The 16,190-nt window shown below is 41.3% G+C and overlaps 1 protein-coding gene across 1 annotated transcript in view; it reads left to right on the top strand.

The window, feature by feature from the left end:
- The window catches only part of plxdc2b (plexin domain containing 2b), a 92,860-nt gene that overhangs the window by 49,433 nt on the left and 27,237 nt on the right, over positions 1 to 16,190 (top strand). Inside the window, exons 4-7 of the mRNA XM_030398674.1 lie at positions 416 to 485; positions 7,568 to 7,690; positions 13,635 to 13,753; positions 15,710 to 15,809. Coding sequence (XP_030254534.1) covers positions 416 to 485; positions 7,568 to 7,690; positions 13,635 to 13,753; positions 15,710 to 15,809 — 412 coding nt within the window. The remainder of the gene's footprint in view (positions 1 to 415; positions 486 to 7,567; positions 7,691 to 13,634; positions 13,754 to 15,709; positions 15,810 to 16,190) is intronic.

The following is a 16,190-nucleotide window of genomic DNA, read 5'->3' as shown; positions in this document are numbered from 1 at the left end:
ATGAATGCTGTTAGACATTCTGTTACTGTTTTATTCCTCATAAATAAGGATGAATTCAGTGTTGTTATACAATATTCTTATGAAAATTGGGTATTTTTCCAGAGAGGATGTGATTTTTCTTACATTTTGTACTAATACGTAATAAAGGTCATATGCAAATATGTTTTCACCACATTTAAATTCTCCTTTAGATCTCTATTTTAGATTTCTACTCAGAAATGACACCCACACCCTCACAGAGCAGAGCCAATCTGGCACACAGGGCACCTTTTGTATTTTCTCTGCACATTTGTCATCGTCTGATCTAAATCCTCTTGTTGGTTTTTTTTTTAAGATGAGAAACAGTCTCTTCTCTGATCCTCCTCTTACCTCTATCTTTCTGACCGGGGTCATCTGTCTGTTTTTCCCCTCACAGAGAGTTAATCTGTCCTTCGATTTCCCTTTTTACGGACATTTGCTGCGTGAAATCACAGTGGCGACTGGTGGTAAGTGAACACTGTTCTTGGTCTCTGTTTTCTCACTAGTAGTTATAACTGTTGTTGTTGGATATACTGTATGTGCTTGGCATTTCTGACTGTACACAGACTGTTTTTTATTGCTGCTGGATTTAGGAGGGAATGCGGTAAGATTTATGAAATGAGTCTGGAGCAGGAAGACCTTTATGAAATGGAGAAGAAAAAGAGAGAGAGCAGCGCACGTGTTTCTGGTACTCGGCGTACCTGTGAGTGTGGTGGCGACTGTACAAAGACATCTTACCCCTGAATACAGCAAAGAAACCAAACAATGAGTTATTACTTTTTTCTCTGGGAAATTACATCAGAAGATTCTGGGTTGCAAAAGGCTCGTCTGGCACGAAAACCGCCGACAACACTCTGCCAGCCAAGCAGTCGGCCTGATACACGACCGTTTACAGCCCTCACCTCTGTGGGATAGTCTGCTAGACGAGGGGGGGATTAGAAAAAACAAACCACTCCCAACACTCAGCACCACCAACTCCACACCAGACTGAACTGGAAGAGAAACCAGACTGAGGGGTTTGGACTGGAAACAGGAGTCCCTCTGCCAAGGCGGCCCAGCACACCCTGATAGACACGGATAAGGAGGTGGGGGGGCATCAGGAGATGTGTATGTGTGGGTTGGACACGTGACTCGGCAGACGTGTTTGCCAGAGTGTGCAAAGCAATTTTCCACTTGAGTCTTGACGGAGAAACCACAACACCCCAACCAGCTATTATCACATCAAAGACTAAAGCTCTGCTCTTACCCAGCTATTCCAGAGATGTGCTGCATTCACTGCCACTGGAATAATAGAGAGATGTCTCTTATCGTCGTTATCATCGTTGTCTCATTTTGATCCTCCGTTACTGGCAAAGTTGGCGTTAGAAACGTGCCGGGTGACGGTGTGGAGGGATGGACAGGCTCAGAGGATGCTAGCACAGAGGAGATAACAGGAATTTGAATTCCTTCAGACGGAGATGGAGGGAAGAGACCGAGGAGGAGGAGGCAGCTATCTGCCTGCCGCAGGCCTCTGGGGCTTTGTGTCCGAGACGCCCTCCTCATATCCCCCCGTTCCAGTCAGCTCGTCCTCCTTCTCTCCTCACTGGGCCGTCTATTCCCCCACCTTTCATTACTGTCACTCTTTTTATATAAATATTAAATTTGAACTGAAATATTAATTCTTTATACTACCTGTGCTTAAACCCTGCAGCAGTCACAATCACACAGGACAGAACAGTTACTGTCTCAACGGTGCAGCAGCCACTTTAATGATGTGGGCAACAAGATGGGGTTGGCTCGCAGCCTCGTCAAACATATGAGGTTTAAGTCCACTTTTGTGTGTTTTGCATGCAGTAAAGTGGGAGTTGCACTGCAAAGCGTATCTATAATGAGAGGTCATTTGGCTGCTATGAGTCCTCAAACCTGATTCAAATACAAATCAACTTGCTGCAAGAGTTTTTTTGCCCCTTTTTTCTTTCATTTCTTGAAAAACTGTTGCTGAGACTGAGATTTGTACAAGGAACATGTAGAAAAAAAATCTGTTTGCCTTTTGAGATACAAAAGGCTCACTTCGAACAGAAAATAGCCTTATACGATTGAAATGTGTTTTTGTGCACATTTTAAATCATACTCGAGCAACTTTGTCACCCTCCAGTGTGAGGCTTAGGCTATTATTTAAATAATTGATTAGTTCGTTGGACAGAAAACAGTCAACAGTCTTTTTAATCGATACAATTTAATTGTTTTATTTTCGAGAAAAGTTATTTCATACTTCTCAAAATCTGCTTGTTTGTTTTTATCTGTTTTATACACATTATTACCCTGTGTTGTATAATGACAAATCACCGACAATCAAGACAGTAACAGTGACCGTCAGCATACAGCAGGTGTTCTAATGAACTGACAGTAGCAGAAAGCCTCCAGTCTGTGTCGAGGAGTGTGTTTGGACGACTCGACATGTAGAGACCATGAATTTCAGCAATGATATATGATCTGACCCCCACAAAGCTGTGGCGTGTTGTTTACTGGTTCAGCTGTCACACATTAAAACAAGAATACAAGTATAGATTTAGAACATGTATCAACATTTTTGCTGATGAAAGCTATGGCACAATGTCTCCAAGAAACTGTTTCTAAATGATACATTTAGACACAATAGATATGTAGAAACGTGATGCCTCCTTTATCTTCCATGTTACAAAACGTTCACATGAAGGATCGGCATCTAAACTAACTTTTGTATTTGAGATGCTCGTGTTTAATGAATATACAGTTTCATAGAGCCTCTTTTAGTTAGTTAGGGAAAGATGATCCGCCTGTTTTCACTTCCAACTCGTCAATTACAGCAGCTGAGATTGAGGCTGTAGTCACCCATCTAGTTCAGGAGTATAAAGAGTGAGAAAAGTCTGTGTATGTCACTTACGTAGCTTGGATTATGAGACGGAGTGTAGGTTTTTTTTTTTTGGTTTTTTTTTACCCAAAGTATTATCTTTTCCTAATTCTAACTCCAACTCCAAACTTTAACAAAGTCGACTGTTCCATTTCGGAAAAACATTCCAAAAGTCATAATGTGTCAAACTATGTGACTGTATGTCAGCAGGCTTTATTTTGAAAGTCTTACTGGACGTTGTATATTGCAAACTCAACCGCAGAGCCCTGCGAGTGACAAAGTCGACAGTGACTAAAACGACAATCTCCAACAAACCAAGCTGCTTTTGTTGCCGCAACCCAACCAAACATGGATGCAAACCCCTTTCAGCTCAACCACCATAATCCAAACTATTAGGTTTCCCTCAAAACATATCTGACAAAACAAATTAGTTGCGTACAAACACAATATCTGGCTGTCTGTGTTGTGACAAGAATGACAACTTTCTGGCTTTTTTTGCATAATTAAGTTTGCCATTTTTGTCCAGTCATGGTGGCGATCGCTGCCAATTTCAAGTCTTCCAGTTGTGAAACATAAAGCACGTTTGGTTCTGTGTGCCAGAGGATTTTTTTTCTTCCCGGATGAGACATAATGGATTAGTTACAGTCTCACTAGGTTTTGTTTTCTATCAATCAGCAATAAAAACAAAGAAAAGCAGACATTTCACTTCGATAAAAAAAAAAGCCGGTAGCTTTGTATTTATGAGACAAAAAGACCGATGTGATCCAGTCGTGGCTTGGAACAGCTGTGATGTCCTGCAGATTAAACACAGCTCAGGACGGAGGAACAACGATCTTGTCTAAACAAAGCGTCCAATAAAGTGAAGCTTTATATGTATATCTGTTGTTCCCCAGGTACCCCCCTCCTCCTCCTCCTCTGTCCAGTCCCCCCTGCGCTGTAAATGACGGCCATAATGAATGGAGTGCCTCTCTATTGAGCGCCCCCGCAGCTCTCACCTCTTTAGTGTATTGAGAGGCTGTCTGATTTTCTTTAGCCTGTCAAATAAGTCGTATTGTGTTTGCAGGAGATTGCCGGTAGAGAGCCGAGGCGGCAGCAGCAGCAGCAGAAGTAAAACCCTTCGACACCGGGCATTGTGTGTTTGTCCAGACAAGTGTGTGTGTGAGGGGATTTTTAGGCTTCCTGTAGGTTTTTTTTTTAAAGTGAAAGGAGAAACAAACAAAGCAGACAGAGATAAGACCGTGTTTGAGGTGGATGTTGGGTAAATATGAGATGGGATGGAATGTATAGCGGCTGATTCGGGGGAAGTCATTTGTGTCTCCGAACAATCAGATAAAGGATGTGAAAGTGCCGACGCAGCAACATATAACCATGAGAGCACCACCAGAGAATGAGCGAACAGCGAGGTTATGTTTACTGTAACGTCGGCAGGCAGACTAAACAACCCTACGTCTTTATTTTGTATCTTCTTTACCTTCATATACCATGACGTCTTATCTGCTGTGCTGCCCTCATGTTCTGGCAACAGAACATTTTATGATCAAAACTGAAAATTAACTGCATGTCGGGAGTGCATAACAATGTCAACAATAACAATTTTTGGGATTATTCGATTACTTGCCGAGAGTGAGATGAGAAGATTGATACCACTCTCGTGTCTGTACAGTGAATAGCAAGTCATAACCAGCTGTCCGTTAGCTTAGCTTAGCATAAAGACTGGAAACAGGTGGTAAAAGCTAGCCTGGCTCCATCCTGAGGTAACAGAATAGAAAAACCCATGTGTTGAACTACTTCGAGCAATAACTTCCTGAAGATTTGTCACCATGAAACCAGTAAAGACTTATGGAAGTTACGGTGGCAGCCATGAACTAGTCCAGCACACAACCCTCATGATACTCCCCTAATGTACAAATGAGATAGATGTGGTCAAAAGGGAACTTTAGAGATGCTGCAAGATTGTGTTACTTATGGAGGGAGTCGTGCTAGCTGTTTGTGGTTTGTTTGTGGCAAGCAGGAAGTGCAACGGATAAAGTTTTATTCAGGATCGGGGACACTCAAGGAACAGGCAAACAGGACAGAACAGCAGAGTCAGGGAAACACAACAGATGACTCGACAAAGACTATTATCAGAATAGTTTCATCCGGCTATAACAAAAACAATTCTGGCCACAGTGGCCGTCGGGTCCAGATCATTTTGTGAATTGTGTGTACCCTGTGATGGGAATAAAAGTATCTGTAACCATGGCAACTCCGTCTATCGAGCCCATAAAGGGCAGAAACTCTTAGCTCCATCACTCCTCTTCCTCGAGGTGGAGTTCTCTACTGTCAGGACTTCACACAACTAAATAAAGTCATATCTTCACTCCCACCTCCCACCGCTGCTCTCCTCGCGGCGAGTGCTGACAGCGCTCTATACAGAGAGCAGGGAGGTCTTTAGGGAAAGATTGATTCCCCTCATGATCTGCTCTGCTCCTGGTTCCCAAAGTGATAGATGTGTTTTCATAGCCCGCCCACTGTATGAGAAGACATATGGTGACATGAAATGAGGGTTTTATAGGCTTGGCCTCAATGAGACTTTTCCCCAAAATCCCCTTTTTTTCCCGAATTTTTCCTTCCTATAGACCTCAGGCAGCTACTTTATATATCGTGTTTCTGCTGAACTTCTGCAAAAAAAAAGCAAACAGACCTTCCATATGGGAGTGATTTCTTACTCAGGGCGGCTCGATGATTTTATACAGCACATTATTGGGAAAAAAAATTCCATCTTAAAGACCAAGGGAGGTGAAGGACTTTTTCCACATGCAGCTTTTTGATTTAAAGGAATAATTTGATGTTTCAGGAACACACTCACTTGCTTGAGTTAATCCCTGTGCAAATTTATCATTTTTCTCTGCAAGATAAGTGCTGACCAGAAAGCTGGGATGAAGCACTCATGCAGTCAGATACCAAAAGTCTCTGCACGCTGGCTTCGATTAGCATTAATTTAACACTAGGTGAAGAGAGGGTTAACTACACTCACCAGCAGAATTCAGTATCAAGCCTCCTAAATGATGATGAATGTTTCTCTCTCATGGCGTTCAGGATATCAGACACCGCCAGAACAAGATTCTTCTCCATTTTCTTGTTCCCTGGGGTGACACTGGAGTTCCATCACGTCTGATACATGATTGGTTGTAGAGCAAGAAAGCAACAGTGACAACACCTGCGCTTTTCTGAAAAAGTTCAGATAGAGTTTTGAGAGATAGACCACTCGCTTCATGGCTAACTGAGCTATATATTCATAGCTAACAGCTGCTAAAGTTAGCAGCAGTTAGCGGGGACTGTAGCGATATGCTGCCCCTGTTTCTTTGATAATATATATTGTATGTGTTAGAAAGAAAAAAAAATTAAAAAATGAACTTTTTACCCTCAGTTTTTAATTTTGATCCAACTTTCTGCCCAGAAAAGAGCATATTCTAGTGGCTTCTCTATCACATATCTGTAGGCACATTAGAAAATAACAGCCAGACTGTCTGTCAGCATAAAAATCCTGCAATTCTCATCAAGACAAAAGTGGCAACATCAGGGAAAAAATAGATGCCCCCTCTCGTGTCGCAAGAATAATTTAAAAACAAGCGTGTCTGCTCTTTCCGAGACACTGTCACCGTAAGCGTCTTATTAGTTCTTCAAACTGCTCTTCAATGGTAAAATATATTGGACACATGATCATTTCACCCGAATGCCATGTTCTCCCTTTGTTCTGTTTAAAACATGATTTTAAAGGGTGTGTTAAGGTTTGGATATTTTGGCGTTTCATACAAAGCCAGAGGGAGAAACAAAAAGCTCGAACAAATCTTGAAATAGCGGCTGACTTTGCTCAACTTTGTTGTCAGTGGGGAAATTAAGATGCTGCTTGGTTCTGTTGTCATCGGCGCTTTATTTGTTATGCAAAGACTCGTCCCCCGGTGATGAATAGTGGGCATTTTCCCCCCTTTTCCGGAGTCCATTAATAACCGTGTTTACGGGCTGCTAAATGATGCAGCTCCAGTTGGTGTCGGCTGAGCACGTCCCTCTCTGCGGAGAGATCTATTTGTGCCTTGTTGAACGGCCGAATAAATTGGAAAAGTTAACATAATCCGTTTTTGTTGTCACGGGCTCTTCGTTAGCGTCTGTGATTGATGGTGTGGCGTAAAAACACACACAGGAGGAAGGAAAGGAGTACGCAGAAGAGAGTAAATCAGTCAGACTCATAACACTGCCATGATATATAGCTGCTCACTCAGCATATCTTCCTTTAAAGCCCCTCAGATTTTGCCCTTCTGTTTTTCGATCAAAGATAACAGCTCTAATTAATCGCCATTGCTAGCTGAGGCGGCATGCAGCGGGAGGCCAGAGACGGAGGGAGAAGTGATGGCTGCTGGGTAATGAGCAGCTTTTAACTTTGGACTGGGAGGCAGTTGGTTGTCTTCCTGTGAGATACTGTATCTGATAACATCTTTATAGAGGGAGGGAAGGTGGGAGTGGAGGGACAGAAGATTGATGCTTGTTTTTATGAGCTGCTAAAGGCTAAATCCACCTTAAAACACTCAATCACAGCAGGTACAACACTATAAATGATGCAATTAAACAAGAGTTTCTAATGGTGCTCCATTTTAAAGTACTGGAAGTTAAAGTTTTAATGTCTTTTCTCTTTTTCTTCCTCAGGGTTCATCTACACAGGGGACGTGGTCCACCGGATGCTAACAGCTACACAGTACATCGCCCCTTTAATGGCAAACTTTGACCCCAGTGTCTCCAGAAACTCTACGGTCATCTACTGGGACAACGGTAACAGAAGTTTACTCCTCATAGCTCATTTCTGCCTGAATGTGGAGCAGTTGTCTACTCTCTCTTTCTCTCTCTGTCTCTGTTTGTCTCTTTTGGCTCCAACCAGCTGTTTATTCTGGTACCGACAAAATTAAATCAGGTCTCGCATGACTAACAGTAATAATTTCCAGAAAATCCTGACACAGATAGGCTAACTGCTAGTCAGCAAACTATGCTGCAAAGATTTATTTTCAAGCTACACATGACAAACGCGGCCCATGCACAGAGGGCAGCAACATTAGTGGCACAGGTTCAACTCCAACCTGTGGCCCTTTGCTGCATGCTGTCACCTCTCTCCATCTCCCAGCTCCTGCAAAACTCTTTGCTGTTCTATCCAAAGAAAAGCTAAAAGCCAAAAGTAACCCCAAAAAAACTTAATCTGAACAAAGAAGCAGTCAAGCTAGCAAAGTCGCCAATATTGTTGAGTGCTCACCAAATTACAAATATCCAACATTGTTGAAGAAATATTTCCTGTGTGAGTCAGAAACTCAATTTAACAGACAAAGAAGAGAAATGCAGTTTTTCAGACAAAAATAAGCTTCTTAAGTCTGCAGGGACCCTGCAGAAGATGCTCATGCTACATACAACACATTAGTCCAGTTAGATAGATGATGTCATACGTTATATTCAAAACGGACTGATTAAAAAAGTAAGAAACAACATGATCCAGATACTAATGAAGGTGCAATGTGTAGTTTAAAATGTTAACAATTTAACACAAATTTTTAACAAAATGTAGGAATTATTGAATTAGGAATATAGGGATGTTATATGATAAAGTACCTTTATTTGTCAGGTATTATAAAATTAGCTTAAAAAATTACTTTGATTCTTTAAAACATCTACAGAATGTATTAATAACCACCAAATTCACACAAAGTGTTTGTTAATTTGTCATTAAAGCTATACGAGTCATCCTTAGACATCTTGGACATCTTTATCCCCTAAATTCCATTTGCTCACATTAAACCAAGCAAGAGTGGACTATTATATGATCTTTGCATCGATGTAAGGACGTGTCTCGATCATGATTTAACAGAAAATGTAGTTCCATCAATATGTATCAGTTTTGCAATATTAAATTGCATTCACCTTGACAGAGTTCACACAAAATCACTGCAAAATGAATGCACATAATCTCCAGAGAGTGATTCATGGAGAACTGGTCTTCATCGCTAAATTATTTTTTATTAAACCCTCCATGACCTCTGTGACATCCCCTTAAATTCCTCCTACTGCCTTTAAACTAAATGGATGTCCTTCCTCACTCTCTGTACCTTTGCTTCATCTGTGATGGCTGTTATCTGTCATGTCAGTCAGTGCCGTCTGATCCTCTGCTGCACGGTGACTGACCAACTGTGTGACCTTCTGCAGTGGAGCTCATCAGACTTTTAACCAAACTGGCAGCCGATCGATCCTCAGCCCGCCCGCTCCTCAACACGCTGTCCATCAGTCAATGTCCTGCCAATACCGCAGAACAACTGTACCGTCTGTGGTGTTGTGTGAGCGTCAGTGCCTCCCTCCATTAGACCGCGAGCAGCTTGATGAGGCGTTCACAGCAGAGTCGTACTGTTTGTTCTCGCCACGGCCTGAAACAGGATTGTGCGAGCTGTGTGAAACTTCACAGACACAGTGTGAAGCTTGGTTGTTTCATTTTCACAGAAAAAAAACTTTGCCTTCTCTTGTTAATTAGAGTCTTCTAAATAAAGACTTTAGTTTTTCAAGTGCTGAGAGAGGTATTCTGAAGTTTGATAATGAAAGAGGAGTGAAGTGTTTCAGCACCTGACAGATTTGACTGTTACTGCCAGTGGGATCGTGGTGACAGCGGCGCAGTGGTAAAAATACTTCTTAGTCTTCTTGAGACTTTTAACACGACTATAGAACTCTGCTTTCACATCCATTCAAAGTACCAGACAAGCATTTATTAAGTCGTTACTCACGCATGAATTTTCCTGAAGGAGTCGCAGCACTTTCATCTGATCCTGTTAAAAAAACATTTTATAATAAGGAGTAGATGCCTCAAGCCCAAATGTTGCTGTCCATCAGGCCCAGAGGAATCAAAGATCCAATTTACTGTAAGTCACTTCCTGCATCACAGGAAGCCTGTAGAGCTTTTACACTTTGCTAAAAAAAAAAAAAAAAAAAAAAAGGTGTAAATGCATCAGAGAAGAAGTGTGGCTATGTCAGTACGTAGTTTGAGGAAGCAGTCATTCATAGGTCAAGTCCCCTGATATGGAGACGGCTGAAATTCCCCCGTTCCCCAAAGAAATTTGTTGTTTGAAAAAGAGGAAAGCCGCTCCATGATTATAACCATTGACTGGACAAAATATTGACCAACCTCTGGGGCTAGAAAAGTGAAAAAGCCTTAAAGTCTGCATTTTTTTTACTAATGGCCAGCTGGGAGTGATTCCACCGGCTGTGAAAACAAGTGGGATTGCATGTAAGCTTATGCGTCTACTTTTCACTTGATTTATTACCCCGATAAACCATTTCCAAATAAGTTTATTCTTATTCTCCTTCTGTACAGCATGATGTTTGTTTTGTAAATTATGGTCCCATTTAGACTAAGATTAGCAATAAACCAGGTATGCTTTAGGGCGTGGCTACCTTGTGATTGACAAGTCATGATGTGTCGTCAGTGTCCCCTCCACCTCCATCTTTCATCTAAATAAGGTCACTTCTAGCTCAAAAAAACAGACAAACTAGAGACAAAAAGGTGGGTTTACGCTTGATTTGAACACATGCGATCATACAGTAGATGCACAAAGCTATCGGGTCAACCGTGAGTGGGTGATATTTTTCTGTATAGATGCAGCCTTGATGATAGTTGGTAGCTAGCGAGCTTGTTAAAACAGGATATTGGTATTTTTATTAGTAAGCACACTTTTTCTGGAGCATTATCACCACCTTCCGCTGTGGATCGTGGACAACCATGATTTGCATGTAGCTCAGGAAAGGAGACGCATGCATTAGATTTGTGTTCCGTGGATAAAGGAGACACACGATGTGGCTACATGTAAACAAAAGAGTTTTATCTGCTAGGCACTTAAAAATGACAAGTGTGAATGGGGCCTCACTGTCATCGCTCACAGGAACACTTGAACAGAACAATGCCATTGTGAACGTTATTGGTAACACATGTGCTTTCATTCCAACGATGTCAAAACATCTGCTGTGAAAGGGGCAACAGAAAAAGTAATACTATACATTTGGTTATCATCAACAAACTTTACAATAGTAACAAATACATTTGATAAAAGTAAATAAACTCGAGTGTTACATGTGAAATAGACTAAACAGAACCAAACAGACCTGATGCTGTCTAAACATCTGCAAAAATCTCGAGCAAAAAATGACTTCAGCATGCCGAGGGTGGGCGGGTGTAATAGAGCTGGATTTCATTTGTTTGTTTTGAGTTCATACAGCATGTTAAGCTTGTAAGTGGAATTAGAAACAAGGCCAGTGTGTACTCCCTCCACGCCTCCTCACCCACTCTGTATTTTTAGCCAGGGAGCCCCAGATAGCACGGCGGCCGCCTCCCCTCCTGAACTCAATGCATTTTAAGCAGACTTATATTAGGCTTAACTTGTGCTGACTGAGTAAGCACGCTGGGCCATAAGGCTGCAATTTAGAGCCCCGCTCCTCGCTCTGATATTCACCGCCTTCTTCCTCATTCTGTCCTCTGTAATGCATTACACAGCAACTCTTCAATACTCCCCTCTTTTTCCTTATTTCTCGTCCAAGTGCTGCCCTTCACTCTGCAGTTGTCAAGCAGCGATTATATTAGTCACGTGATATTAAATGTCACTGAAAGATCAGACCCAAACTTGTTTTTAACACATGAATCATCCATGTTTGTTGCCAGAGGCCGTCTATTCACACCACATATATAACTTATGATGGGGTTTTCCTCTTTAAGCAGATGACCAGGCTCTCCAAACTGTCAACAGAGGAGCTTAATCTCATCTTAGCTTCGGGTGGAAGAGCTCCCACCATGTGATGTAAAAATTGATTAGTTGTGTTAACAAACCTTTATTGCACTGGCCGGTAGCCAAATGACGAGCTCGGAGGAGGGAATGGCGCTCACATCAATCTGACCTCCAGCCTCCACAGTAAATCAGAGTAGTGTTAAAAGTAATGCAACTGTCTGCCGGGTGGAGCTGAAGGCCTCGAGAGTCTGCTGCTAATTTAATACAAACCCAAATTAAGGCAACACCTAATGACGACTTCATGTGGTCAAGTGTGATTCAGAGTTATAGTACGTGGCTTCTACAGTAAGCACATTCTTATTTATTCATTGATTCATTCATTATTCATACACTCTGCCTCTGGAAGTCTTTGCTCGGCAGTGTTTATTCATGAAAAAGTGAACCAGGATCCAACTCTCCTGATGTGTGAAGAAAACCTTGTGTCCGTGATGTCCATGTTTAACTGATCAGTTCACCTGTTTTTTTTACAAAATAACACCAGAGGTCTGGAGGACTGAAACAGTCAAAATCAAAAACAAATAAAGACTTAAATTAATGGCACAATAAATAAATGATATGCTATAAAATGCTCTAAAAATTATGTTGAATAAGAGGATTAAGTGTGTTTGTGGTGGCATAGTAAAAAGAAAGTGGAATAAAACAAACATTCTGCTGACTGTGTTCAGTCAGTTGATGTAACGTGCCAGAAAAAAGTGAAAAACTCATATTTTGAATATTAAACCCAAAATAATTCAGCTTACTCCCATGGTAGACGAGGAGGAACAGCTAATCTTCACAATTCAAACGTGGGAGTGTGTTTGGCATTGTTGTCTGGAAAATTACTTAGGAGTTAAAACTGTTATTAGAGAAATTGACTATTTGGAGCGCTTTGGTAGCCAAATGGTTACCACACGTGCCAAATGGCTGCAAGGCCACACAAAACAGCCAATTCAACTCCAGCCAGCGTCCTTTGTTGCATTTTATCTCTCTTACCTGTTTCCTGACGGCTTCTGTTGTCGATATTTACCTCTGATATTGTTGCCACAACTCACAATACAATGGAGGTGAAAACTGTTGCAGCTCAAAAGACTAAAAATCTTGAGAAAGTAAACAGCAGCATATCTTCATCTTCATATCCTATCTTTATGAACAGCTTTCATCCATTTCTTTGGCAAGAAAAGCAGAATTATTTTCTGTAGCCAGGATTTTTTTTTCCCCCTGGAAAGACTTTCATATAAAGTGTTTCATATCTAATCGTCTTGCACAATAAATGAAATTCTGTTCACTTACGTTACATAGAGATTGCTGCTTTAATTTCAGAGACAGATCTCTAAACCTGAGCAAATAAAAGCTAAAATGCGCCTAGTTATCCCTGTTGCTGACCGTGTTCTCATTTTCCTTTTTCAATAAGCAGAAGCCATTCACAGCTCTGTCATTTGCTCTCGCAAAGCGTGAAAAACTTTTACTGCTACAAAAACTGCCAGAGCTACATAATCCATCACAGTAACCACCACGCCTTGATTTGGTCTTGTCAAAAGTTTCACTTTTATTGCCGTTTCATCACGCTCCAGTGGAGTGTTTTCATATCAGCGCTCACACTGCTTCTGTGTCAATCAGCTCCCGCCCACAGGGGGAAAGGAAGCCTCTGCCAGGAAATAATCCCTCAAAAAAAACATATCGCTTTACAAAGACGTTTGTGACATTGATGTCTTCTTAGTCTTCTTACACTTTTGCCCGGTCAGGGGTTCATTTCACACTAGATCTGAGACAGTAGAGATGGTATTTCAGAACCACTGAAAGACAAGATGAAATGTTAAAAAAGTGGGATTTATTTGCAGACACTAGATATCACTGACGCCTGGATATCCGTGGTAAGACGTACTTTATGAAATTCAAGGAGCTGTGTGTGTTTTTAATGATGGTTCTTTCTCCTTTAGGCACCTCTCTGGTGGTGCAGTGGGACCACGTCCACCTACAGGACAACTACAACCTGGGGAGCTTCACCTTCCAGGCCACGCTGCACAACACCGGCAGGATTGTGTTTGCATATAAAGAGGTCAGGACTCACTCATCCAGCCAGTTATCTTTACTTTGCTTGTTTTATCTCCATTTACTAAGACAGTGCATTTCTTTTCCTATGTCTTTTCACTCTCACTTAAACCATTTATCTGTCTGAATGACTTAAGTATTCATTGCCACGAATAAGAGCCAGATCCAGAGTTGCGGGTCAAGGTTTTATGTAAACTCCACAAAAAAATAAAAGTAACACTGTTATTTTTGACCCCGTTTTCACAAGTTGAAGTATAAGATCTACGGCTTTGTCTGTGCACACAAAAGGCTTTCTACTCCGCTGCGCTTGTGAGGCCAGGTGGATGTACTGCCAGAAATTCTCAAAAATGACATCGGAGACAGCTTATGGTGGTGAAAAAACATTCAGTTAATGGGCAACAGCTCTGGTGGACATTCCTGAAGTCAGCACGCTAATCGCATTCCTTCCAAATTACATCTGTGGAACTGTATTGTGTGATAAAACTGCACATTTTATGCTACAGTCCATTGTACTCTGGGAAAAAAGGCCTCCGACACTGGAAAGTGCAACGAACGGTCATCCAAGTCAGAAACTCAGGCAAGATCTGTGGAGCCCGACTTCACTGACATAAATATACATGACATCACAGCAGTGTGGTGCTGCACATAGTTAACAATTAAGCTTTTAACTTTTGTCATACAAGCAATCATTTTCTGTGGGTGTCCAGCAAAAGCGTTGGGACACAGTTAGATTAGAAGTTGATTATAACAACTTGGAAATATCGACCTCTGACTTGCATTGGATTGCAGCATTAGTGGCTTTTTATTGTGACCAAGACGCACCTGTGGGCTAATCAAGCTGTGTGATCAGCAGCTCAACATGCAGCACCTGCCAGGTGCATGGATTTTCTTGGCAGAGTGCCCGCTTACACTTATGTTAACAATTTTGTGGTCAAACATTGTTAGAATAAGACTTTTCCGTGCACAGAAAAACTTTTTCTGTCTCTTTATGATCCTTAACTTCATCCCCTGATAAGTGTGAACCAAAAAAGTGTTCAAAAAAAGTTAAACTAAAGAGAACAAGCTTGAGCAATGTGCACAATCAGATCTTTAGACTGTTTTGTTGACAGGAAAACAATAACTATAATACAGGAGCTATCAGAGTAAATTATTAAATAGTACTGTTGCTATGTTTTTATGTCAAACACTTACTTACTTCATGTTCATGTGTTTTCAGTCTGGTCATTATATTGAGGAATGAGAAAATAATAAACATAATGACGGTTGCTCCTTCAGTAAATACCACGTAACGCCCTCGCGACTTGATATGGTTGTAACATTATAAGAAATCATGTTTCAGGTTCTGTATTAGACGCCCCAGTGGAGTTTGTTATTGTCCAAATTTCAAAACTGTGAAGAAAAACAACATAATGGAACAGAGAACAGAAGTCTGTAATGAAAACTATTATCCCACAGAGACTTCTGTAAGAGTGTGAAATTGCAATTACTAAGTAATGATCTATGATAATTGCAGTGGTTACAACAGCAGGGCCGCTTCTCTTACCACCGAGGCCTTTTTTTGTTATTTTCTCATGTTAGACAAGCTGATCTAAAAGCTGCTGGAGTTTATTTATCTGATAGGTATTTCATTACACGGCTATTGTTGGTCTAAAAAGAACAACCTGACCTCCATCTCATTTACCTTTTAAGAATGAATCCCTGATTTTGTCTTGTTTATCTCCTTCCTTGCAGCGTTGTGTAAAATCAAAGCACATATTCTTTAAGTTAAAGCCCACCTGTGTCTGAAATGTTTATTCTGCCCCGCAAAGATAGCAACCCTTTTGCTCATTGAAGTTGCATAATTCCCCAGCAGATTCCTTTGGGAAATGGTAATAAATTGGTTGTATTGTTGGTGCTGGTCAGACCAGCCGTCAGTCAGATCCTCATTGTTCTGGTAAAATGATTTTCCCCTCCTCTATTTCAGATCCCCTTTGAAGTGTCACAGATCAGCTCTGTCAATCACCCGGTGAAGGTGGGCCTGTCTGATGCCTTTGTGGTGGTCCACAAGATCCAACAGATACCAAGTGAGTCTAAAACACTGTTTCAGGTTTGATAAAAGGATTTTAGTCTTTTACAAAGAGGTCTATCTCTGTAGGGTCCATTTTCGTATTGTTATCTGACACTTGGGCCTAATTCAGTCAGCCAACCACCATTAAACTACGAAGGAGAAGCTGCTTCGTTGCTGTGCTGCTGGTCCTGTGAGTGATGTGTGATGTTGAGCCGTATCACTACGGTTGGATCAAATTGGTGCATAAGACTAAACTGAGTGATTACAAGTGAAACGTACTTGAAGCATTTATCAAGTACGCCCCGCAAATGCCTTGTTCTTCTCTGCCTCTGATCACAGTCACATTTTAGCTGTAGTAAGATTTCTGATTTACAGATGAAAAAAAAAGTGACGTAGT

This window comes from Sparus aurata, chromosome 19, assembly GCF_900880675.1.
Source record: "Sparus aurata chromosome 19, fSpaAur1.1, whole genome shotgun sequence".
Taxonomy (NCBI): Eukaryota; Metazoa; Chordata; class Actinopteri; order Spariformes; family Sparidae; genus Sparus; species Sparus aurata.
Note: the sequence above shows the minus strand (reverse complement) of the source record. Positions and strands in the feature narration are given on the sequence as shown.